The sequence below is a fragment of the Ursus maritimus genome, unplaced genomic scaffold, assembly GCF_017311325.1.
Source record: "Ursus maritimus isolate PB19 unplaced genomic scaffold, ASM1731132v1 scaffold_8, whole genome shotgun sequence".
Classification (NCBI taxonomy): domain Eukaryota; kingdom Metazoa; phylum Chordata; class Mammalia; order Carnivora; family Ursidae; genus Ursus; species Ursus maritimus.
The window spans coordinates 22,810,437-22,835,880 of NW_024426996.1; the positions used below are offsets into that span (position 1 = coordinate 22,810,437).

General features: G+C 44.3%; 1 protein-coding gene across 1 annotated transcript in view; it reads right to left on the bottom strand.

Annotated features, from left to right (window-relative positions):
• Positions 1–22,640, bottom strand: part of SHROOM3 (shroom family member 3) — a 35,664-nt gene extending 13,024 nt beyond the window's left edge. Inside the window, exons 1-5 of the mRNA XM_040625323.1 lie at positions 19,281–22,640; positions 13,472–13,545; positions 7,757–8,656; positions 6,118–6,609; positions 3,327–3,477 (exon numbers count right to left, since the gene is read on the bottom strand). Coding sequence (XP_040481257.1) covers positions 3,327–3,477; positions 6,118–6,609; positions 7,757–8,656; positions 13,472–13,545; positions 19,281–22,640 — 4,977 coding nt within the window. The remainder of the gene's footprint in view (positions 1–3,326; positions 3,478–6,117; positions 6,610–7,756; positions 8,657–13,471; positions 13,546–19,280) is intronic.
• Between the last annotated feature and the right edge of the window lie 2,804 nt (positions 22,641–25,444).

Consider the following 25,444-nt stretch of genomic DNA (forward strand, 5'->3'; position numbering starts at 1 on the left):
TCTCCCTCTCTCAAATAAATAAAATCTTTAAGAAAAATTAATAAAAACAAAAAACCAACTGAATGGAAATTTTGGAACTAAAAACTATATTTGAAATTAAGATCACTTGCAGAATGAAGATAGAAATTATCCATTCTGAACAGAGCTTCAGGGACTTGTGGGGCAATAGCAAAAGGTCTAATATTTGTGGTACCTGAGTCCCAAAAGAAGAAGAGAGAATAGTGCATAAAAAATATTTGAAGACATAATGGCTGAGAACTTCCTGAATTTGGTGAAAGACATAAATTTACAGAATCCAGAAGTTAGTAAATGCCAAGCAGGATAAACCCAAGAAAATCAGCCCAATGCAGATCATAATCAAACTGTTGAAAATCAAAGATACAGAAAAAAAACCTTTGAAAGCAGCCAGAGAGAAACAATACATGGCATATAGGAGAAACAATACTTAAATGACCGTGCATTTCTCCTCAGCAACCATGGGAGCAAGAAGGGGGAACAGCTATTTTAAAGTGCTAAAAGAAAAAGGACAGTCAACCCGGAATCCCATATCCAGTGAGAATATCCTTCAGGAATAGCAGGAGAATAAAGACATTTCTCGATGAAGAAAAACTAAGAGCTGTCACCAGCAAACCTATTTTAAAAGAAATGCTGAAGGAAGTCTTTCAGGCTGAAAGGAAGAAAGACCACAGAGAGATCTGGAACTTGAGGAATGAAGGAAGAGCAACAGAAATGAGCAGCTGAGAGCCATCTGGATTGCTAATGATCTCTTGGGGGAAGCCAATTCTGAGGAACAACAGAGTCTTTTTGCCTTTTGAAATATTCCACTAAGTCTTTTAGTCAAAGCCTTTTGGCCTTCAGAATAAAGAATCATGGGATCTGTTGAAGCAGATTTTTACCTAATAGATATGGCAGGGTTAGGCAAATAATTTAAAGTTCTAATTACTAGACTGTCTTTAGGTATGTTCAGACCGAAGTTCAGACTAAGTGTTTCATACTTTAATGCTTATATTTACTTGGAACCTTATACTCCATCATCTATGATGTATATATAAGAATATGTTAGAATTGGTTTCAAAGCCTAATTTTTAAAAATATTAATAAATTGGGACTCTAGTTTCCACAGACTCTTAGTGAATTTTATGCCTAGAGATACATCTTAGGTTATTAATAACTTTAAATATTAGGTAATAAGCTATTACTTTACGCAAGGCTGTGCTCAGCCTTGGAACAATCTTGGCCCAGCATCATTTTTTTTTAAATTACCCTTAAGAAAGCTTGTTGTATGTATATCAGGAAGGGAACTGCATTTTCAACTCCATGCTGAAAATACTAATAGATGCCTTCCACAACGTCATTTAAAACACATATTTTGTTTCCAAATCAGATATGTAAATGCAAATGACACCAGTGAAAATTCTGTCTCACATGAATAAGCTTGTAGTTCATTAAAAGCATCTCACAGGGTCCTCTACTGCCACACAGTAAGATCCATACTCCTTAGCCTTTCACACAGAGCCCCATGTGACCTCCATGACCTTCTGGCTCCTATGGAGCCTCTCAGCCTCATCTTCTGGGATTCGTCACCTTCCCGTTGATCCTCGAAATTTGGTAATTTCTAACTGAGGTAGGAGCCTTTCTGTTTTACATCCCAAAATATCAAACTGCTGGCAAAAGCTCTCTTCAGTACACACACGCTCCCTATGTTTTTCCAGGTCTTTTTCTAGGCCAGTCCCTTTGTCTTGCATGTCTTGTCTTCTCCTCTTGCCCTGACTCATTCTGATGACTTCAGTGTAAAATGTGGCAATACAGGTGTGAGAGCAGTTTTGTGGAAATAAAGATAATACGGCACTATGAAAAACACTGCCTGCATGGAACAAGAAGTGCTCGGTACATGGTCCCTACTATTACTTCCTGTGAGTATTAATCCTCTGTGTCTTTATATTCCCAGTCTAAAAATACTTTTGCCACATAATCATCAGAGTGAGAGGCTGATAATAAAGTGAGTGAAACACACTAAAAAAAAAAAAAGGCAATGAGTAATTTGTCCAACTGCTACTGTAAAATAGGGTATGTCTACATGCAAAAAAACAAAAAACTGTCAAATATTCAGTGAAAGGGGTCATGACAACCTGGTACCTGTAATGGTATTTATAGAGCTCCTTCTTTGGGATAAATATAGAGAGACCAGAGCAGGTGGGTTTTTTAGCCATTAAACGGGGGCATTTGGCAGCACTGAGGTAAGGGACATGCCAGAGGGTGTGCCACGAAGCAGGGGTTTACATGGGAAAACCTTGGGCTGGGAGAGCGTGTTACCACAGTGGCCACATCAGTGTGTCAGCCATGTGCTTGGGAGCCTGCAGAGCCAGAGGAGCTAGAACAGTGGGAGGGGAAGACTCCCCCTGATGGAGGGGCTTCTAAAATCCTTAAATCCTCCTGCCCCATGACTCCCTGCTCCCAGGGTCTATATCCTGTGGTCTCAATCCACACAGAAACAAGAGAGCTTAGGACACAGTAAGTGAAACAGAACCACAGAAGAAAGCTGCTCCTGGAATTGGTACCACTGAGAGCCACTTACATTCCAAGCTCAGCAAGAGACAAGCTTTAACAAAGAGTCCTTTTTCAGCACGCAGGCCTGATGGGTATGAAAAGCTGAGAGCACAGGGGCAGGCGGCCCCTCTGGGGCTGTAGGGAAAGTGGAATGGCGAGAACTTTCTCCGCTACAGGCATAGCCAGGCTTAGATCTCCAGGGTATGCGGGAAGACAGCGGCGGCATCACAGTCATTGTTAAAATGCTTTACGTTTGAAATTTCTGTAGGAGTATCAGCTGCTAACAGCTAAATTCCAAGCTCTTCACTGGGGTACTGCAGAGGGGGAACCTAAAGATTAACGTTACCTTTTCTCACAAGTGTCTTTTGACAGTCAGTCTTTTCCCTTAAACTTTCTACATTTTCCAGTTTCCATGTTCCTTCTGACCATGAAACATGAAAGGAAAATGACCCCAACTGTGGGCATTGGCTGGTCAGCTCTGAGAAGAGTGCTGGGGTCTCCATGTTGGATTAAGAGGCAGGGCACCTGGATTTTAGTTTCAGCTATGTGACTTTTAGGAAGTAACCTTCACTTATGTCATCTGTAAAACTGAAAATGACAGGAAAGCTGTGAAAAATCACTAAGTGCCATGAAGTCGAGAGTCCAATGACAGTATGGGCAGGGATGGTGATGTGACAGGCCCTTCTTCCTCTCCTGTCCTCTAAATGGCCAGTAGCCTTGCCAGGACCTTGACTATCTTTTTGGGGACAGCAGAACACAGGCCCCAATTCTTCCTTTACCTTCTTTTCATTGACATCCACCTGCTCCTCTTCCTCATTCACCGCTTCTGGCATATCTTTGATTTTGTTCAGAAGTTCGGCCTTGGGGGCAGACACGCTGTAGTAGGCAGGGCAGTTGACCAATATGCCCACTGCTTCCTTGTCTTCACTCCTGTGTCGTAAAGAACAAAAAAGTACATAACACGTTCCAGAAGCGTCATTTCACTATCTTCCTGTCCATTCAGAAATGTGTAAAAAATTCTGTTCAGTCCCTTCCCAGAAATTAGGATGAATAAATATTTACTAATGAGTGATTACTATGCATAGGGCTCTTGATTCCAGGCAGACTTGGGCTTGAAAATGCCAAAGGCAGTACCGGGCTGGAGCCTGGGAGTCAGGGCTGTGGATCTGCCAGATGACTCTGGGTGAGTCATTTAACCTCCCTGTGTGTTTCTCCTTTTTTTGTGATGAATGTAAGAACGATGTTGACTCCTTATTTCACAGAAAGACCATGGGGGAGCTGTGACTCAATGACCTTGAAGGTATTTTCAAGGTGCTGCTGCACATATCTCAGATTGCAGGTTGTTTCCTAGTCTTCCAGGGTCACCATAATCTTCCCGATGTCTGCTATAATTGTTGCCTGGGCCACTTACCATTTTTCCTTCTCATGTAAGCATGATACCCCAGATGAGCCTAAGAAACCTAGAGCCCGCTGCTGGTCAGTGAGGACAAGATGTGAAGTCGACTCCTCAGTTACACAGCAGGGGTTTCAAGACTGGAGAACCAACCAGGAATTGAGAAACCCAATATCTCGTGTTCTTTTACTGTAGCCAAGCTGTCTCTCAAAGTATAGGTCAGATGCTACCAGCTGAATAAATGACTCTATGGAAGTGGGTTAGGTTCTCTTGGAGAGGTATTTCAATCTGGTGACTTTAACATCTAGGCCATCATTTTACTGTGGGATAAAGAACCACACAAAATCATTTTTACTAGTTTCCTGCTTGGACTATTCTTCTAAGCAGTATAGTTTAATGATAAATGTTCTAAGCAACATTTAACTCAGGAAATTGAAAAAATTAGAAAGTCTTCTGATACGCTTGTCCCCCCAGATATATTCATTGCATTACAAATCAATCGGCTTCTCAGGCTGTTTGTCGTGTCTCATGCACAACAGGGCAATGCTCCTTTCCACCAGAAGATGGCGTATGCCACCCTTTTGAAATTCCTCCAGGTCTCGGTGCTGCAAAAGTTACATGACCATTTATTTCACTTCTAAATTGAGAGAACGCAAGTTCTCAGTGATAATGCTAGGAAATGTTTTGCTAAGGATGTATTTTTAAGTTTGGCCTTTCTACAGCAAGTGGTCAGAGAACAGAATGACTGGAAGCTCCTTACTTTGGTTTACTACAAACACCCATAGTTAAGTGATTGGCACACCCACAGAGACTCATCTTTCCGTCCCTCATGGAACCCAGTGGACTGCCTTGCACATTGTAGGAACTCAGTAAATGTTTGCTAAACATATGACCCTGGATAAGTCACTTCACCTTAATTAGTCTCTGCCTAGTATGAAGAAAGGGATGGATAAGGGAACAGTTCAGGCCTCATGTTAGGAGAGTCTCCAGCAACCTATCAATCAAAGAGCCCATAAGGACTCCATAACTTTCTTTCTCCCCATCCCGCAAATCAAAATATAGTATTCCTGTTAGTGATTTAGTTAGAATCAGCTGGAAAATTCTAAAAGGCAAGACCAAATTTAGATGAAATGCTGTTTTTATTTAGTCTAGAAGCCACTAACTGTGGAGTTCCAGTCCATTAATCCACATAGCTTTCATTGAAAATTAAAAAGAAAACAAAAACCACTCTAAACCTTTCCCATAGTCGTCCTTTAAGGAAATCAAAACATGCAAGAAAATGCTGCAATAACCCAGAAGAAATCAAAAGAAAGAAAAATACAGACTGCTCACTCTGGTGGCTGGGGGCTGGGATGCATTACACCACAGTAAACGTGCACTCACAGTGCCTGAGTAGCAGAGTGTCACCGGCTGAACAAAAGAGTGCGCCCACGTTCAGATCTTTCTTGATTTTCAAGGTGAAGCAAACATCCACCCTAACTCTCGAAAAGTGGATGGCAGGTAGTAAATTAAACCATTTGTCTAGGCTTTATCCTTCTTACAGTCTGTGCTCACCTCCTCATCAGAGGAGGCCTCTGATGTGCTCACCACTTCCCCCTGCCCCCCTCTCGGCACGGACCCCTGTGGGGCTCTCTATCAAGGTGATTCTGACAGAGAATGGGCAGTTGCTTGTCTACTGAGTTGGGAGCACTGTAAAATCATTAAGAGAGCAGGCACAGCCATAGTGATGAGTTCAAATCCAGATGCCACCACTCACATGTTCTAGGACTATGGTAGGGCATGGTCTTAATTTCTCTGTGCTTCAGTTTCCTCACTTGTAAAAGGGAGATAAAATTGGTAGCTACATCAGGAGGTTCTTGTGAAGACTAAATGAGATAATGTTTATATAAAAAATAAGTACAATGATTAACACAAAGAACATGAACAATATTAACGGTATTAATGGCAGTTATCACCACCATTACTATTTTTGTTGCGCAAGTGCCTGGTAACTCAAGGTCAGTCCTTCCCACGTCCTACTCCTCAGAGCCATTCTCCTAAGGCTGAGATGGAGTGTCACTCTTGGGTCAGAATCCCTGGAGGCAGGAAAACATAGGTAAGTTGTCCTAGACTTAACCACCACCCCTGTGGAAGGAGTTTAAATGTAAGTCTCTTTGCGGGCATTACCAGGGACTTACCTCTTGCTTTCATATCCTGTGCAGTTGACAGTTCTCTGCATGGCCTTCCTCTGTATGCCATTCTCCTTTAGCAAGCTACCATCTCGGGGAAACAAACCTTCCATCAGGTCCATAGTTGTCTTCATCCTGGAGTCTGGATCCAAAATGTCTGCCAGAGATTTGTCTTGGTGGACAATTTCCTTGGCCAGAGCCTCTGTTCTGATATCTTCTGAGGTCTTCTGAGGGCCAGAACTGACATTCTTTTCTAAACCCTGAATCCCACAGACTGGGTCGTGGATGGGAGGTGGCTGCCCAGGGCTTGGCTGCTTGCCAAGAGCCCCATCAGGTTGAGGCAGAGCACCCATGCTGGAAGGTGGGTGGGTCTCATTGACCTCTGAACCCTTGACAGAAGTTTGGGATCTGGAAGCTGGTGTCTGACTACCAACCAAATGGACTGTACCAGGAACGGGCCTTTCCTTGGCAACTGTCACCTTGGCAAATTTGCTGGAGCTGCTAGGGATATTAAGAAAGAAAGGATAAGAGATGAATCAGCAGAAAGGTAGGAAGCCTAACCTTTCCACATCAGGGTTGTTGCTTCTCACGTGAGGAATGGTGGGGACAAGCTAGTCATGCTCTGAGGTTATCATTCCTCCCAAACTGCAGGGTCCTAAAGGGCATTCTCCTCAGTCTGGCTGTTGGTCACAGGGAAGTTGTGTGACTTTTTAAGGGGGATGGATCTAGTAGGAATTCAGTTTTGGTGAATGTTGCATTGAGATTCCAGAGCTTTCTGAAAGGTCCAGGGGAACAGAGGGTAGTGGTGGTACATCACTCCTGTCGTGTTTAGAGGCAGTTACCACAGAGGCAGTGTGTTCTTTTGGGGTTTAGAGATCGCTTTTCTCAGGGAGTATTTGTTGGGAAGTGCTTCTACCCATTCTTTTGGCTTCCACAAGGTTTTCCCTAAACATTAACTGACCTTTAGCTCTGTTCTTTATCCTTTCCAATGGACATGGAGTGATTTTGGAAAGAAAGTTGACCATAGCTTGTCTGTAGTCCAGCCTTTTTCTTTTAAGTGAGGCTGCCTCTATGCTAATCTATACGCCCCCGTCTCCCTCCATACACACACACACACACAACCACCAATGTGTGTCTAGCATGCCCTGAGGCTAGGCAGGTAAACCTGTTAGGGCTCAGCATCAGGAGGCTCACTTATACTCACAGAGAAGCCATAATTTCCAGTATCAGCTCTATCAGTAATAAAAGTGATATTTTTGTCTTCTATGTCTTCCTCCTTTGTCTTCTCAACTGATTCAGAACTCAGGCAGGGAAGAGGGATGTTCCTTATTTGGACCCTCTGAACTTACCATGTCCACAGAAGTGAACTATACCTTCTGGGCTTTGTGTTCATGTTCAGTACTCTTGTTCCTTTGTTCCCAGTGCTAGTATTGGGCACTAACGTAACAACTAGCCAAGGTAAACAAATGAAACTGTTCTGCCAGTTTCATGACTTAAGCGTATATAGAAAAAAATCTCCATACCAGGGCTCTCCTGAAGCCAATGGAAGAAGGATCTGGGAAGTCCACAGTGTGAAAATCTCTCATTAGAGGGGCATCCTTTCCTCCCTTGGCTGGGGGCTTGCCCTACGCAGAGTCTGCCCACTTACCTGGTACAGGGCTTCTTGTAATCCTCACTGTCCAGCTCTGCCTCATACACAGCTTGGGGAGGAGGTGGAGGAAAGTCGTCCAAGCTATTCACTGGGGTGTCTTGGCTCAGTGGAGGTGGTGGGGGTGGGGGCAGTTCAAATGTGGGACTAGAAGTGGTATTGGGGTACAAGTCCTTCACAAACACTTCATCATCATAGTCCTCCCGAGGTGGTGGGGAGGTCTGCAGGACTGACTCAGATATTCGGAGGGAGATCCTCCCTGGAGTGCTTGGCGTCCCAAGAGGCGTGTCCTCAAGAGTGCTGCTTGAGCTTGGAGGAGACTGCTGTGTTTTATAGTGCTTCTGGTTTGCAAACTCAGGTGCTGAAGAGTCCTCAGGGAGGCTGTCCTCTCTGACTGCGTGGGCCCACTTCACCCGAGGCGGGGCAGGCCGCTGAGGCAGCGAGACCTGCCTTCTTGTTGCCTCTTCTATCCCATGCTCTGGGCTGTTGGGCTCATGGCCTCTTGGACTTGCAGGCTGGACCAGGCTGTGCCCATTGCTTCTGTGGGTCACTGCTGGGGCGTAGGGCGGAAGAGGCTGTTGCCCTGTCTGACTGTCCCTTCCAGTCAGTTGATCAGTTGCAGCCTGTGAGCTTGAGGGAACAGGGGAAGGCAGAGCTGAGCCGAGTGGGGTCAGGGGTGCAGCCCTGGTGTCTGTGAGATGCCCTGGCATTCCTGTGGGCAGCAGCCCAGGGCAAGGTGTTGCTCTGCTAGCCTGCCTCTGAGGGTCCAGGGGTCCAGGACATTTGCTGGGAACAGAGGCACCACCAACTGCTTTGCAGCTTGAACCACCCCAACGAGGGCTAGGATGGTGTTTGAGCAATGGCATGTCTTCATGGCCTCTTTCTGAACAACTGAGTGACCTGGAACAGGATATAAACACAGGGTTACAGCTCAGAAGAAAGTGGCAAATACTGAACCCAGAGGTCATTACACAGATGGGAAAAGCATTTAGGGGAAAGGACCCCAGAGAAACTGCACACTGTCCCTCAGGCTGCTCATACAAAGACGCCAGACAGGCATAAACTCCTACAGGAAAATGTCAAATGATAGACCTGGGGTCACAAGGCATTTCTTATTATTAGCTTTCTCTCACTCCTCCCCACCCCACGCCCCCCACCCCCAGCATACACATCCCACATAAGGTAGCTTTGCAGGGCAGGCTTCAAGATATGAAAGGAAACAGGTACATTTCTTCAGCCCCTTTTAGGACTACTTTGGGAAAAAGAGTGCTGCCTTATTCTCGCCCAGTGTGATCCCCATGGGAGAGGTCTATTTGGAAAGCATCTGTTCAGGCTGCTGAATTTGAAGGTTTTATTTACTATTTTCCCTTAGTCTCCTAGTGTTTTCATTTTTTAGAATGGAAAGTAAGAAGGGGGAAGAGTCTCACCCAAGGAGCTAATAAGCAATTATCTCTGGAGAGAGAGATTGATAACAAGGAGCAAATAGGGTACATGGTGATTTAAACACCTGCCCTTTACCTTGGCTCTGAGGACAAACCCAATGATTTCCAATACTTTTGCTATCATGTTCTAAAGGAAAACAAAACAAATCCGCAGCACTGCCTGCTGCCACACAAGAGTTAATGTGCGGATAAAACCAATCTCCAGCAAACCCACCCTAATTTGAAAATTCTACATTTGGAGCTCCCTGACTACTGGTATGCAAGTAAATCTGGAGAGCAGATGGAACTTTTCATTTTACAGATCTGGGTCCTGAGGGAGCTGTGGCTCAGTCCCCAGGCAGAGCCCCAGTACAGGCCTGCCATAAAACCGTCTGAGTGCCAGGCAAGGATAATGCAGCATATGGAAGGGAAAGACTGCAAAGAACCAAATTAGCTCTTCTCGTGATGTTACTTTTTCTGTATTATAAATGCAGATGGTTAAAGGGCCTATCTCTCTCAGATGCAACTTTGCCCTCCCCCTGAAATATCCTTTTCATTTAGAGGCAGTTTCTTTACCAGGAACCTCTCAATATCTAAGATTGGCTACTCTGTATTTCTTGGTGGGTTCCCAGATGGGTGAACTGAAAAGGCAGGAGATTTGCTGGGTGCTTTCCTCCCATATTCATTTTGGTATATCCTCAGTACCTGATACAAAGTACCCTCCCAGTAAATGTCTTTTGAACTAGCAATGTCTCTGCCCAGTTGCTGTTTAGACTAGGATATAAACTATTTTTAAACTCAGCATCCTCTAATAGGACATGGAGTACCTGGAATCTGTTTTAATGACTAACGTGGGTACCTTCACTTTATTATAGTTGTATCTTGAGGTCTTTTTAAAAGGAGAGACATCACTAAAAACCAAAATGTAATATTTATCCTTTATTTAAAATAAAGCCCAAATAAACATTGCTGTATTTCTAGTTTATGTTTAATCCTCTTAGTTTATAGGAACCATACTTAAATTGTTTATTTTTGAAGGTAGTATTTGAGTTAAATGCTTTGTCTGAGAATGCTGCTTCTTGGTGATTGTATTTTTTCCAAAAACAAAGGATAGGGTAAAAGATTTTGTTTGAGTGTCTTTTATTTTTGTTATTTTTTATTTTTTTATTTTATTTTTATTTTTTTTTTTTAAGATTTTATTTATTTATTCGACAGAGAGAGAGACAGCCAGCGAGAGAGGGAACACAGGGGGAGTGGGAGAGGAATAAGCAGGCTCATAGAGGAAGAGCCTGACGTGGGGCTTGATCCCAGAACTCCGGGATCACGCCCTGAGCCAAAGGCAGACGCTTAACTGCTGTGCCACCCAGGCGCCCCAATTTTTGTTATTTTTTAAAGATTTTATTTATTTATTTGCCAGAGATAGTGCACGAGCAGGGGGAGTGGCAGGCAGAGGAAGAAGCTGGCTCCTCACTGAGCTGGGAGCCCCATGTAGGACTCAGTCCCAGTACCCCGGGATCATAACCTGAGCAGAAGGCAGATGCTCAACTGACTGAGCCACCCAGGCATCCCTGAGTCTCTTTTATACTAGAGTGTGAGAGGCAAACAGCTATTGATAGGTATCTAGGAATCCTAACATTCAAGAATGGAGTTTGAAAGCAATTGGTCTCATTTTTTTTTTCTTCATAGCGTTTTTTTAAAATGTGATAAACACATAAAATTTACTACTCTATTTTTAAATGGATTCAGTAGTGTTAAGAATATCCACATTGTGGGGCACCTGGGTGGCACAGCGGTTAAGCGTCTGCCTTCAGCTCAGGGCGTGATCCTGGCGTTATGGGATCGAGCCCCACATCAGGCTCCTCCACTGTGAGCCTGCTTCTTCCTCTCCCACTCCCCCTGCTTGTGTTCCCTCTCTCGCTGGCTGTCTCTCTGTCGAATAAATAAATAAAAAATCTTAAAAAAAAAAAAAAAAAGAATATCCACATTGTTGTGCAACAGATCTCCAGAACATTCTCTTCTTGTAAATCTGAAACTCTATACCTACTAAGTAACAACTCCTCCCAGCCCTTGACACCTCTACTTCCATTTCTGTGGATTTGACTACTTTAAGATGCCTTATATAAGTGGAATCAGAGTATTTGTCTTTTTGTGTCTGGCGTATTTCACTTAGGATAATGTCCTCAAGGTTCATCCGTGTTGTAGCATGTGCCAGAATTCCCCTTTTAAGACTAAATTATATTCTATATATATATATACACCACATTTTAAAAATCTATTGATGGACATTTGTGTTGCTTCCACTTCTTTCCTGTTTTGAGCAGTGATGCTATGAACATGGGTATGTTCGAGACATTGCTTTCAAGAAACTCTTTCAGATATAGACTCAGAAGTGGGACTGCTAGGGGATATGGCAGATCTGTTTTTAATTTTTTTGAAGAACCTATACATACTGTTTTCCAAAGCAGTTGAGACCATTTTTCAATCCCACCAACAATTGTTTTTGGTGGGGGGAAAGACATTTATTATCCGGCTACAAATTAGGAGTGGCAGGCAGGGGGAAGGGGGGAGGAGCCTAGTAGTCACGTTTGCACAAGGGGTCCAATGTCTTCACATGCTCACCAGCCCTTGTTTTCTTACGGTGGTTGTTTTGTTTGTTTTCTTATAGTAGCCATCCCAGGGGGTATGAGGTGGTATCTTATTGAGGTTTTGATTTGTGTTTCTCTGACAGTGATGTTGAGCATCTTTTCATATGCTCGTTGGCCTTTTTTTTTTTTTTAAATCATCTCTGGAGAAATGTCTACTCAAATTCTTTTTGTAATTGAGGTATTTGATTGTTTGTGGTTGAATTGAGTTTCACCTCTGACTTCAGACAGTTCTCTTTTGGCAGTGCTCTAGGTCACTATTAGTTTTCCTTTGTCTCTAACTTTTAAGCAATGCTCTCAAACTAACCAAAGTCCTCAGCCTCACCTTGAATACTTCTTTCACTTTAGGCACAGCTGTGGGAGCAAGAGCATGTAGCTGGGGAAAAGTAAAGAAGGTAACTTAATACCCACTTCCTGACACTACATAGGCTGCCTTTTTTTTTCTTTTTTTTTTTTTTAAATAGAGAGCCCGTGATTGGGAGGGGAGGAACAGAGGGAGAGGGAGATAGAATCTTAAGCAGGCTCCACGCCTAGCACAGAGCCCAACATGGGGCTCGATCTCATGATCCTGAGATCATGACCTGAGCCAAAATCGAGAGTCAGACCCTTAACCAACTAAGCTACCCAGGCACCCCACACAGGCTGCTTTTAAGTGACAGTATTAGGCTGATTTATTGAGAAGGTGAATATAGTATAGAAAGAGAGAGACAATGGTTGAATGAAATAAGAAAAAGAAACTGGCTTAAAAAAACATGGAAGGTGGTAGGGAGGATTTAAATGCATTATCATTACTACTAATAAATTACAGTAGAGAGCCCTATGATGCTGCATTAAACTACATACAGGCATGGGCTTCAGGAGAAATTCTTTGGAAATTTCTACTTAAGCTCCATGTGAATAGTTCAGAAATTCAAACTCTATATTTTTCTACCTTGGAGAAATGATTTTGATGTCAATTTTCTTTCTAAAGACTGTTCATTGGCCAGAACACAAGCAGGGGGAGGGGCAAGGGAGAGGGAGCAACAGACTCCCACTGAGCAGGGAGCCGGATACAGGGCTGGATCCCAGGACCCTGGGATCATGACCTGAGCCAGAGGCAGACACTTAACTGACTGAGCCACCCAGGCGCCCCTTGCTGGCAACATTAAACAAACTTTCTGTTTTCTATCCCTAAGTGCCTAAACATGATTTGGGAGCTTTATTTTTTACTTCGTGTGCTTCTAATAAGTTTGTCTTGCTCTGTGAAGCTGTTCATGAAATGCTCATTCTTCTAGTGTTTTAGTCACCAGACCTGATCCTTTGTGCACAGAACCGGAAGAGAACCACACAAGTGAGGCCCCAGTTGTGACAGCCACAGGATATGTTTAAGAAGGGCATCTCCTTGAACTCTTCTAAGGCCAGACTTATTTGAGGTCAACTACTGCCTCAATAGTGCACATTCAAAGCCTATTCTGAATAAGTATCACTCTTAGGAAACTTTTAAATTTTGTATTTATAAATGACTTTCTTATGGCCTAGGCAAATTGAAAAGGCAGCGTACAATACTATGAAACATCTAAATGTCAGTTTTCCCTTTCTTGTAGAGTGGAAGAGGAACATTTAACTCCAGCAGCATTCATAAGGCAGAGGGCCTCATAAATACACATACATACCTGGACCCAGGGCCAGCCAAATAGCTTGGATCCTTCACAAGACCAAAGCTGTTGTTTTCCCCCAAAACCACATCCTTGAAACACAAGAAAAGCACGGTGTTATTGCTAACAAACGAGCAATTAAATTTACCAAGAGGGTGGAGGTAGAAAAGAGAAGGAACATTTATTGGAGGCCTACTACTTAGTGTCAGGCACCAACGCAGCACTGTTGCATACTATCCCACTTCACCCCCAAAGCCCCAGGAAGTACTGTTAACCCCAGCGGAGACAGGCCCAAAGCAGTTCCCCTTTTCAAGGCCACAAATGACGGAGCTAGGATTTGCACCTTGGTCTGTCGCCCCAGGTGCTTCTCCTTACAAAGTCATTTTCTAAGCAGAAGTCTGATGACAGTTACCTCCAGTGTTCAGAATAACTGCTGTACTTGAAATATAATGATGAAAATTATTTCAAAGGGCCAAACTTTTGAAACAGCATTAGGGAAATATGGGAGATGACAAGGAAAGGATAGTTTATTGAACTTAGCAAAAAATTTCAAATGTTCGGAGTTATAATTAGAGAAAAGATATGAATCTGGCTTGTAATTAGGTTGAAGTATATTCTCCTCAGGAAAAAACATCTCACCCACATGTAATATCAATAACTTTGGTAACTTTTCAGGAGTAGTCATTACTTGTTTTTAATAAGGGTATAGATTGGTTTCCTGAAGGTGTGGTAGGTGAGGTGTTTTTTGTTTTTGGTGAGTTTTTGATAGTATAAAATTTGGCCCATGTGAAACAGGTCCTGATGAAGACAATGATGTTGCTATTGATAATACATTTAATTTTTAATTATTTATAAACAAATCCACATGTGATCCATATACTTAGTTTTAGCAACTTATTTCACCATTTACTCTGTCCAAAGGGCTAATGGCTTTCCACCCCCCCCTTTTTTTGCCCAGTCAGTGGTAGTACTAAAAGGCAATAAAAAAAGAGCCAAAGGTGGTAGTAGGCCTGAAGGAAAAACAAGCATGTGAATATTGTTAATTACAGTTATCCCATTTACTGAGTGCTAGACACTGCAAAGTACCTTAAAATCCTCAAATTATGTGCCTGGAATTGTATCAGGCACCTAACAGTCCCTCTGTGATTTAATCTATAACAATAAGGAGAGGGAAGGTAACTGTAGCTCAGAGAGGTTAAGTATTTTACCTACAGTTAAAGTAGAGGAGTTAGCATTCAAACCATGATGTCTTCAAAGCCGAAGATCTTTCCTTGAAATCTTAACAAGTGAGTAGAAGCTGGGCTGGATGCAATCAGACTTGAGCGCTTTGAGAAAAAGGAGTTCTGAGTATCTCCGATTTGCTCAAATATCACTCTAGGGAATGGGAATTCCTGTTCTCCATGGAACCTTATGGTCCTTCTAAAGTCTTTCCCTGTTCCACCCCCCTCTTGACAAGAATGTGCAATTAAGTGGGAATGTCTCTAGATCCCCTTTGAGCTCCTTGCCCACTAACGATTAAGTATATTTTCCCATTTTATTTCCTTTGAATTTCAGTATGAGAATGAGTTTAACTTCTGTAGTCACACGAGTTGGCCCCCAGAATATCAAGCTTAAGTTGATATTTATGTGGGTGTGCACAAGCTAAAGGAAGTTAGACCATTAAGAGAACTCTCAATCTGTCGATGACAATATCGTTTGGACAGAAGTCCAACCTAGTACAAGCCCAAGGAGATCAGTTTCTGTTGCATTTACTTGCTCTGATTTGGGCATATAATCATTGCCAAAGAAGACTTTTTCTTCTTACTAGTTTATAGAAAATAAAGTACTTATGGCAATTTAGGAAACAGCAACGGCTATGGGAGAAATACAAGGTATAGAGTTATTCCAGTAGACACTTGGGTAAATGTCTATTTGTGTTTGTTAGTTATCTGACTTCTGATGACTGACTTAAAAAATACCCCTGTTCTTAGACTTTGTTAGGCATAGCAAACTTAAAACTTTATTATCAACCTAAAGTCTCTCGAGTCCTGATCCTTACTTTTGCTTTGGGTTCCGAGTTAGATATCCTACTATTTCTCTGGCCAGTGAAATATGAAGACAGTAGTATTCATCTACTTTGGATATCAGTTTCCAAGTATCTGCTAAAATGATTTAGGAATCCATTTGAGAAATCTTAAAATTTTATTTAAACGGGAATAACAGTAATCAATAAATGTTAAAATCAATTCATTGGCTTACATTTTCAGATAGATATTTAACTCTTGCCTCCTCCCTCCCCTAGTCTTTTTTATTCAGGGAGGGATCATGGTATGGTGACTTGCAGAATCCTGAGTCAGACAGCATGGGGTCAAAAACCTTGTTCCCACTACCTTGGTAAATTTCTCACCCTTTCTGTGTCTCAGATCCCTCATCTGTAATACAGACATAACAATAGTATCTACTTCTTTGCATAGATGTAAGGATTATTTTTATGCTTATAAAACATGTAGAACAATGACCAGTACATACATAGTAAACATTTATTATTATTATTGGCTACTTGTAATTTCACGTTTTGTGGAAAGGTGATTCTATTTATGCACAAGCTTGAATGGGTGCTTCCTGAGGGGTGCTAAAATGATTTACAAGCTGCATTCTACAGAGTCAAGCCTACATCCAACACTGTGGGATGAACTAAGCAATTTCCTCAGCAGTTAAAAGATGTTTGTCACACCATCACATGGTGAACATCTTATATATATCAGGAACTAAGGTCAATGTATTCAGTGAGAACCAGAGAAACCTCTGACTCAGCAACTGGAGAAAACAACTCCCAGCCAAGGATCTTATTTCTCCAAAGGTGTTTTTTGGTTTTTTTAATTTTTGTTTTTTAATAGCCTTTGCTGGATTCTAAATCTGTGCAATGAATAGGTGTAAATTTCCATTTCCAAAGCAGAAATATTTGGGTATTTTCTGGCAGCTTTGCAGGGCCCACCCATTTTAAAAAGGTTAAGTTTTCCAAAGTTTCATAGAAAGTACGAAATAGGCAAGAATTTGATGTGTCCTTCAGCTCCATCACTAATATCCATTTGTTCTGCAATTACACTTCAAATGAAGAAGAATTAATGGAGAAGCGGTCCAAGGCTGCATGTTTCAGAGGACCACCGCTGGTAAGGAGAGGCACAGGCCTGCGGAGTGAGCAGGTCTCAGGCTACGAGTGGTGGCAGCCTTCTGCAGTTATTTAGGTGCAAGAATGATCAGTTTATATGAACAGATGATTCCCATGCTAACCTGGTTTAGGAGGCAGAAATTGTCCTCACTGGTGGGCTTCTGAAAAGGAACTGAATCCTTGTCAAAAGCTTATAAAATACTGCTCTATTAGCATCTGGTTGGCAGGAGCAAGGAACATTTGTTCAGGATGCCATGGAATAAGCCAGCCCCAGAAAAAGACTCCATATTTTGGCTTTAACTTAGTAGGTAGGCAATTTCTACAGGGTTACTTAATTCCTCAGAGTTCTCTAAAGCTGGGATGAGATAAATTCTTATTGAATACTTTCATCAAAGCTTAATAATAATGGTTAAGTCTCTGGAATTCATGCACATAAAAATAATAATATCCTGAAATAACCACAGTAATCGTGTGGAGCCTAGTTTTACTTTTGTTTTTTAACTAGTTCTACAAACAGGGTAGAGGATGGCTGTATGAAGAAGATGCAAGAAGACCTTGCCATGGACCAGTCTTGGGCAGGCAAGGTTTGGTTGCTGGGTGGGAGAATGGGAGAAGGAGGCTCTGGAGCACAGTCATGGCACAGTGACAATCTGGGGGCTGGTAATCTGCTTTCAGAATCTATAAGAGCAAAGCAGCACAGATAGAGTATTTTATTTTGAAATATTTTCCCCTTTTGGCATCAAAGTCCCTAAATCAAATATCTAAATATGGTACTGACTTTATTGAAGAGGATGTAAATAATGTTCTGTACTTTTCTAAAAAAAATTTTTCACATCACATATTCAGCTGGAATTTGGAGGAATTCATCCTTTCTCTACACCACCTATGTTTTAGCTTTATTTCCCAGTTTACCAGACTTGAGAAATATTTGGGGAGAAAGCAGAGTAACTTGGGGAGAAAGCAGAGTAACATTCATAGCCATCCCAACAATTCCCCAAGGGAGGATAATGAACTATAGTAAGAAATAGAAGATGATTTAGTTTTCACCTAAACATTTCTGTTTTCTTTAGAGAACATGGGAAGAAAAATTGAGAAAATGTTTGGGTTGTTGTTATGCTACTGAAGTCCGTCAAACTAGCTGAAATTGTATGTTACATCCATGGATTTTAAGTGTTCTAGTGGTAGGATAAGGAGTAGAAATTAGCTCTGTGCTTCATTCTGAGGGAAGGAAAATGGCTAGTGAAAGGTTATGGAGGACTGCCTCTCTACAATTTTTTGTGCATTTATACTGGGGAGAAAATATTTCTGGGTATTTTGGAACAGAAAATATCTAGATGGGTACAGTATTTTGTTTCAGAAGCAGTGCAGCAAAAAACTTCTCAGGCAGTAATGTATGAATCTTTCTTTGAAGCTGTTTCTACCAACTAGTTCCTCCCACACACAACCCCCAATCCTTTGTCAACATCCTGCCCATCCCTCACAGCCTGGTTCAAATACCATCTCCTTCAAGAGAAGCCTTTAGATGCCTTCAGTTAGAATTAATCACTCTCTCCTCCATAGCATATTATTTATCACTGGTCCCAAAGTATTCGCTAGTCTGGTGAGTCATTTATAGAGAAGTTCATCATATTCCTTGCTCAGTTGTGAGCCCCAGAAAGGCATGAGCATTGCTTGCTTCTGTGTTTCCTTCAACCTTGTAGTACAGTACTTCTCATATAACACATTCTCTACAAATTCTTGCTAAATGACTGACTTCTCTGCTGGAGAAAACAGAATGTGAGAAGGGACAGTGGAGGCATGTTCTCCCCTGTGCTAACATAGGTGTGAATTCCTAATATCTTCTTAGGTGGGAAGGGATCCATGACGTAGGCCTTTGATCTGCAGTCCACCGGTAGCAAGGAGTGACTAAGAATTAGGGAAATTAGCAGACTCCTGGGAGTTCGTGCTCAGGTTCTATTGCTAGCTCTGCTGAAATTTCCAGTAGAAAGCCCTTCATTATCTTTGAATAGTTTGAAATCTTTATTAGAAAATCCTTTTTATGTGAGAATGTGAAAGTCTGTGATTCTCCTATCTCACCAAAGTGGTGCACTCCAAGAATTCAGATGGGAGTCAGGGAGACATAGGTTTGTTGTGAATAATATACTACACAGGAGGATTGTGAGGATTAATGAGATAACAAAGGTAAAGCATACTTAGCTGAGGGCCAGGAGTTGGATAGCCAATAACTATTAAAGTTAATAATTCTTCATGTTCTGTAAATGCGAAAGTCAGAAACAGAGGATGCAAAGCTAAAATCTTTAAAATACTTAGACATAGTCTCTATTCCATGAATATAAAAAAACCAAACCAGCAAAAATAATCCCTAACTTTTCCTAACCATGCATTCTTGCACTGAGAGGTGGATAACTTCCTAAAACGAAGTGTACACACACACACACAGATATCTATGTGTATACATATCTCTATATAAGATATATGGATCTATACGAGATCTCAATACAATGCTATATATCTACATATCCACATCAGGGCACCGAGAAAGAAATCACTCCATGAAAACAAATGCTACTCTTTTGCATGTAATAGGAAAATTAAAGTGGCGAGAGGCGGGGGGGATGGAGAGCCTCACTAAAGCTCTGGGGCGAAGGGACCCATTCTAGAACCTCTGGTTGTACATACCTGACGCTTCTTGTCTGCGGTGGGAGAGGACCGTGATCTCACATGAACAGGGACCGCCAGGACATCTGAGCGCTCCAGCAGGTCCTCTGCAGACATGGACTTCCCAGCCCTCTTGGCCGCGGCTCCCCAAGGGGAGGGCTCCCCAGGGGTCTTGTCCACCCTCTGGGTGCCCTTCGGTCCATAGTTATTAGCTCCACCGAGCTGCTCCCTCGGGGCTTGGTCCGCACATCGCCGTTCCCCTAGGAGGCGGCCTCCAGCGAAAGAGCTGCTTCGATCTCTGGGGACCCGTGGGGACTCCCCCACGCCTCCCACTGCTGTGGCCGGCAGGAGGACGGCCTCCCTGCGGGGCTGTAGACTGGGTTCCCGCAGCGAGCAAAGGCTGGAGGCCGAGGCGAGGCTGGGGCCTTCAGGCGCCGTGAGGCCAGGCTGCAGGTAGGTGCTCTGGGCGCGCTCCCGCAGCAGCCCGGGCTCCTGGAAGCTGCAGCCGGCGGCGGAAGAAGGCCGCTTGCCGGTCTTGCGCTGAATGTAGTCGGCCAGTGCGCTCTGCTGGAACTGCTTCAGCTCCGGGCCCGACAGGCTGAGCGTGGAGCAGGCCTTGCTGTCACGCTCGAAGATGCGGCGCCGGTCCGCTACCGTGCTCTCCGGGAACCGCAGCCCCTTCCTCTGTGGGCTCAAGGGCACCGGCTCGGCCTCCTCCGAGATCCCCACCTCGTTCATCTTCTCAGGCTCTGAGTAAGAGCGCTTCTTCTGCTCAGGGGTCAGACGCCGGCGCGGCCCCCTTCGGGCGGCAGGGGGAGCGGGTTGGGCAGGCCCGTCCTCTGCGGGGGTCACACTGTGCCGCTCACGAGGGGTGTGCGGGGAGGCCGAAGCCGCTGCCTCTGGGCTCCTCAGCCCCACATGGGCGGAGGCGGGCCGCGGGCGCCAGGGCCTCGAAGTTGCGGGTGTCCCCAGCTCGAGGTCTCGGCGGCGAAAGGAGGTGGCCCCCAGGACACGGGACTGCGCGTCCTTGATGCTGTTCCGGTAGGCACGGCTGAAGGGGGCATCCAGCACCGGTGACTCGGGCGTGCCGGGCCTCTCATCCAGCCACATGGGCTCCTTCTCCGCCTCGCTGAAGAGCTGAAAGGTGCTCTGGCTGCGCATAAGGTGGGTGTCCCGCCTCGGGGTCTCACTGCCTTGAAGTTGGGGGCCACGGCCGACATCGGCACCCCTCCTCAACTGCTGACCATAAGGCTGCCAGGAAACCTCTTCCAGCTTTGGCTCCTCGTTTTTGAAGTGCTGCTCCCCATTGCCTATGGGTTCAGTGGATTCAGAAAAACGGACATTGGCTTTTGTCTCCTCAAAGTCATTCCCAAAAGTATTAGAAGTTGCAAGTGTCCTGTTGGGCCTGTAGTTATGGCCATAACTAGAGCTGCTCACACTTGGGGGTCTCTGGCTCTCTTGCTCTCGCTGCTCGATCTTGGAAACCTTCTCCAGCACAGAGCAGTGGGGTCTCCCATACTGAAAGCCCTGCAGAGCCGAAGTGCTGCTGGAGCTGAGCCGCCTCCTGCCCAGACTGGATGTCTGCTGGTGGGGTGGGGAGGGAGGGTCCTCGTACCTTGATTCTGAACTGGAGAAAGAGACCAAGGCACTGGTTCTCACCTCGGGTCTTGGATAGGAAACTGGCCTGTCCAGATGGCTCCTGTGGTCAGGAACAGCTTTCTTTCCAGAGTCTTCTACCTTGTTGTTGACTACAAAGGTAGACTGGCTCTCCAGGTAGCCCTCCTGGGTTCTTCCTCCTAGCTCCAAGCTGCTTTGCCTTCTTAGACTCTCAGGAATGTTTTGGAGAGAGGAAAAGGCTGACTTGGTCCTGCCAAAGTTGTTCGACAGGCTCTGGCCTAGGCTTTCCCTCTCCAGCCTCTGCTGTAGGTTGGCATTGTGGTCTTCATGTAAATCACCCTCCCAAGGCTCCGAGGGCCTGGAAGATCTCTTGTCTTCACCCACTTGCCAGGCCTGAGGGGATTTGAGGCTGTGGTAATTAGAATATGGTTTGTTGCTGTGGGCGCTCTTTCTTTCATTGGGATGTGAGCTGTTGCCTCGGAGAGGTGTAAGCTGTCTCTCCAGGGAGGTATCCTCCTCATTTTCAGGTACTGAAGGGAAATGGACTTTGTAGGGGACACATTTGGCTGAGGTTTCAGGTTTCCTCTCTACTGGGGACACTGAATCATGTTCTAGAGGTTGGTAGAAGGCAAACCCATGCCTGCTAGATCCATTTTGGTTCCCGTTCTCGTCAAAGGTCCCCATCTTGTCACAAGCTCCATGAGGAGCTGTATACCCACTCTCCTTGGCCAGTGCTGGGTAGAGCGTGCCGTTACTACTCACAGAAGGCTGGGGCACCTGAGCAAAGTGTGGCTCCAGAGAAGGTACCGGGTAGATGCCAGTCGGCAGCAGAGGCTGGCCAGGTTGGGCCTTCTGGGTGTAATTATGCTTGGGCTTTGCTGGGGGGCTGTTCTCTGGACTCTTCTCTAGCACAGTGTGCAGCTGTTCCTCTATGAAGGGAGATTTCAGGGAGCCTGCAGGGTTTGCCTGAGGCCGACAGAACCGCTTCTGATCAAGGCTAGACCAAGAGCTGGGTCGTTCTCGCTGCCGAAAGGCTGCATAACTGTCGCTCCGAGCTGGGGGCAGGGGTGCGCCCACTTTAGGAGGAAGGTTGGGAGTGGCAGTCTCCAAGGAACTGGGGCACTGCTGGCTCCAGGATGGGGGTGGTGCTCCCCTGCCCCGAGGAACATGCCATTTATCATAGCCCTGACCATCTGCTGATGCTCGGGCCTCCCTACCTTGGAGAAGCAGGGCTGAAGAGTTCACTTCATATTCGGCTGAGACTCCCCTCCGGGGATCATAGACTGTCTTGACATAGCGAATGTCTGCCTGCCTCATCCCTTCTAGGAGGCCACCCCGAGCAGAAGTGGTGTCCATGGAGCCTGACCGCTCCCGGCTAGAGATGCCAGGGGGTGGATACTCTAGGATGCTAGAACTGGTGGAGAAGGAGCTGTAGGCTGAGTCTCTCTTGTTATGGAGGTGGCTGAGCTGGTCAATGCTGCTGGTGGACTTGGCAGGGGAAAGAAGATGGCAGGGTGGGTATCCCCCACTGGGCTCCAGGCTCTCCATGCTCCCCTGGGAGCTGCAGTGGTCAGGGCTTCGCCTCAGATAAGCATGGTCAAAGTTGGAGAGGTCACTGGTAGAGGAGCTAGAAGAAAGGGAGACAAAGCGGTCAGCACCACTGAGCTTGTTACCATTTGGGAGGCTTACGGGCAGAGGACCCAGCTTATAAATGTACTCTTGTGCAAGATGTTTGGTTTTGGAAGGGTGGGTGAAAAGGGCCATATTTGGGCCTTGCTCGGCCTTCTTGTGTGTTGTCACTAGGAGTAATTGCCCACCACTGTACCCTATGGGCCTCTAATTAATCACCCGGGCTTGCAAGGGGCGGAAGGGGGAGCATAGAGGAAGCCGCATGGCCTCTGGGTACAGGCAACACACTGATGTGATTTGCTAGGTGCTGAAGTGACATTCTGTGTGTGCCAAGAAATGAGAGGTGGGGGAGGAAAGAAGAGAGGAAGAAGAGGAGGAGAGAGAGAGACTGCAGTTTTGTGTCTCTTGGGGCTATTTGTGGGAAGAAGGGGAAGAGCTTAGTAAGAGACCAGGCACGTGAACCGGGTGAGGGAGACTTCGTGTGCACGTGTATATGTTTTTAGTTAATATCTTTCCTTTTTATGGAATTGAAGGGCTATACCCTGGCAATCTTCCTGGAATCTCAACCACTAGAGACAATTTGTTTGTAGTGAGAAAGCTAAACACAAAGCTGAATGAGAGAAATTCAGAGAAATGGGAGTCAGAAAAAGCTGACAGGAGAGGGAAGCTTTATAAGAAGTCTTAAATACAGGAGTCCATCACCTGTGGATGACTTCCCAAAGCCCAAGCAAAGCCTCCTTCATACACTTAGAAAGGTAAGACCTTCTCCTTTACATAGTCCTCCAGGTGATTTTCAGAGCCTGCCGGGGGAAGGGGAATGACTCTTAATCCTGGCATGGCATTACCCAGAGAGATGCCTCAGAACAAAACTACTTATAATTAGCTTTAATTACAAACGTCAAAATATACTTCACCAAGCATGTTGGGGGAGTGAGGGCATATACAAAAGAATAAGTGGTTCAAAAATCGAACAATCTTGAAACCGTTCAAATGTTTGTGACTCACCATTCTCTACAGAAGGGTAGACACTAAAATTTTTTGCTAAGCTTTTGTACTTTTAATGAATAGGCATTTAAGCATTATTAAAATCATGGGACTATTATATTTCTAGATCTCATTTAAGCAAATACAGTGTCTTATTGGCTTAAGTATAGGATAATGCTTTATGGCTGGCCTAAATCCAGGGTCTGTGGCAAGAGATTGGAAGGACCATACTCTGACTCAAAACGGGCACTGGAATTCAAGGAAGACTACATTCTCAGCAATTCATCTCAAGAATGTAAATCTTTTTTAGACAAAGTCAATGTACCGAATGGAGCATCCCACTTTGGGAGGGACAGGTATATATAAATTCAAGGGAGAAAGGAAGGAACAGCTCTTGAGCCAGCCAGATTAGAAATGTCAGTCCTGGCACTCAATGGTATGGCATATGTCACTGCCAGATTTTACCCCGTTCCCCCTCCCTTCCCAGTTCCCCTTCAAATGAAGAGACTGTGTTAAAAACGTATATGACAGCTCAGTTGAGGATAATCTTGTATGACCCACTTACGCTTCCCGTATCTTCTCTAACAGAAGATTCAGAGCTAATGTTTCGAGTGGAAATGGAAGCCGTATATCCCATCATGGCTGTTTTGCTCACCAACTCCATGCAGTGGTAGGCACTACTTAATCCCCCTCCCTGCTGCTGAGAACTTTAGCAGTCTGTCACTGAAAGGATAATTCAGATCTACTCAAGAACACACAAAAAGTCAAAGTGAATAAACAGAACTGAAACTCTCACTATTGAGTGGGAAGAAGTGTCATTACTAACATCTCAAAATGTAGATGATGTCTAGAAATATTAAATCACTGGTATAAATATCTTTAGGCAGAGCAAAGGTACAATGGGTTCCATTCTGTGGCTAATGGAAACTTAACCCACCAAACCTCAGGTGGAATGTACCATGTGAGGATTGTGACATGGTCTGTGCTACTCAGGGAGGGCTCTGTCCCTTGGGAATCCCCACTCCCAAGCTGAGTGGGGAGTAGGACTGAGTGGTGTGCTGTGCCATCGAGTGCACTGACATCACCCTCTACAGGGTTCTTTCACCACTTTCTGCAAGTCGTCATTTTTATTATCTTTGCTATTCCTGCTTCCAATATCACACGTTTAATGGGGGGTAAGAAGAACTTGGGATGAGGTCTCCATTCCCTGCAACAGTTCCAGCCCACACAGAGATGGCCTCACTGTCAAGATAAGTGTGTCAAGCTTCTTATCATGGTCTGGCTAGCTCCCAACCTCATTTTCTACTGTTCTCCTCTTGCTTGCTGCACTCCAATGTAATGGCCTCCTTCCTGTAATTCAAACCCATGAAAGATCTTCCAATGTCTCAGGGCCTTTGTACCCACTGTTCCCACCACATGGTATGCTCACTTCTTTAGTCAAGTCTCTGCTTGAGAAAAGACTTCCTGGAACACAAGAGCATCTAAAGAGCATCTCCTCCATCCTTAACCCCCGTTACTCTGCTTATTTCCTTCATAGTACTTAACACTACTTGACATTACCTTATATCCCTTTCATTATATGAAAGAGACTTCAATTGTGTCTGTAATGCTTAGGATCTGAAGCAAACATGACAAAATGTTACTTCTGTGGTTGATCCATGTATTCTTATAACATATAACTCTTATATTTACTCTTTTGTGGGTTTAGATTTATTTTCTAAATACTTAAAACAGCAAAGAGCACAAAACAAGTGTATGAAAACAAGTACACTCATAGATCGTGAATTCTCTAACTTAGATGATCAAATGTTTGGAACAGGCTGGGCTAAATAATTCTATTTGATATAAGACTTCTGAGTCTTTAATAAACTATTGTTCATATGATGTTCTAAAAGGAAAACATACTAAACAGTGTTTTCTAAATTAATTTGGTCCTAGGAACTTTTTTCCAAAGA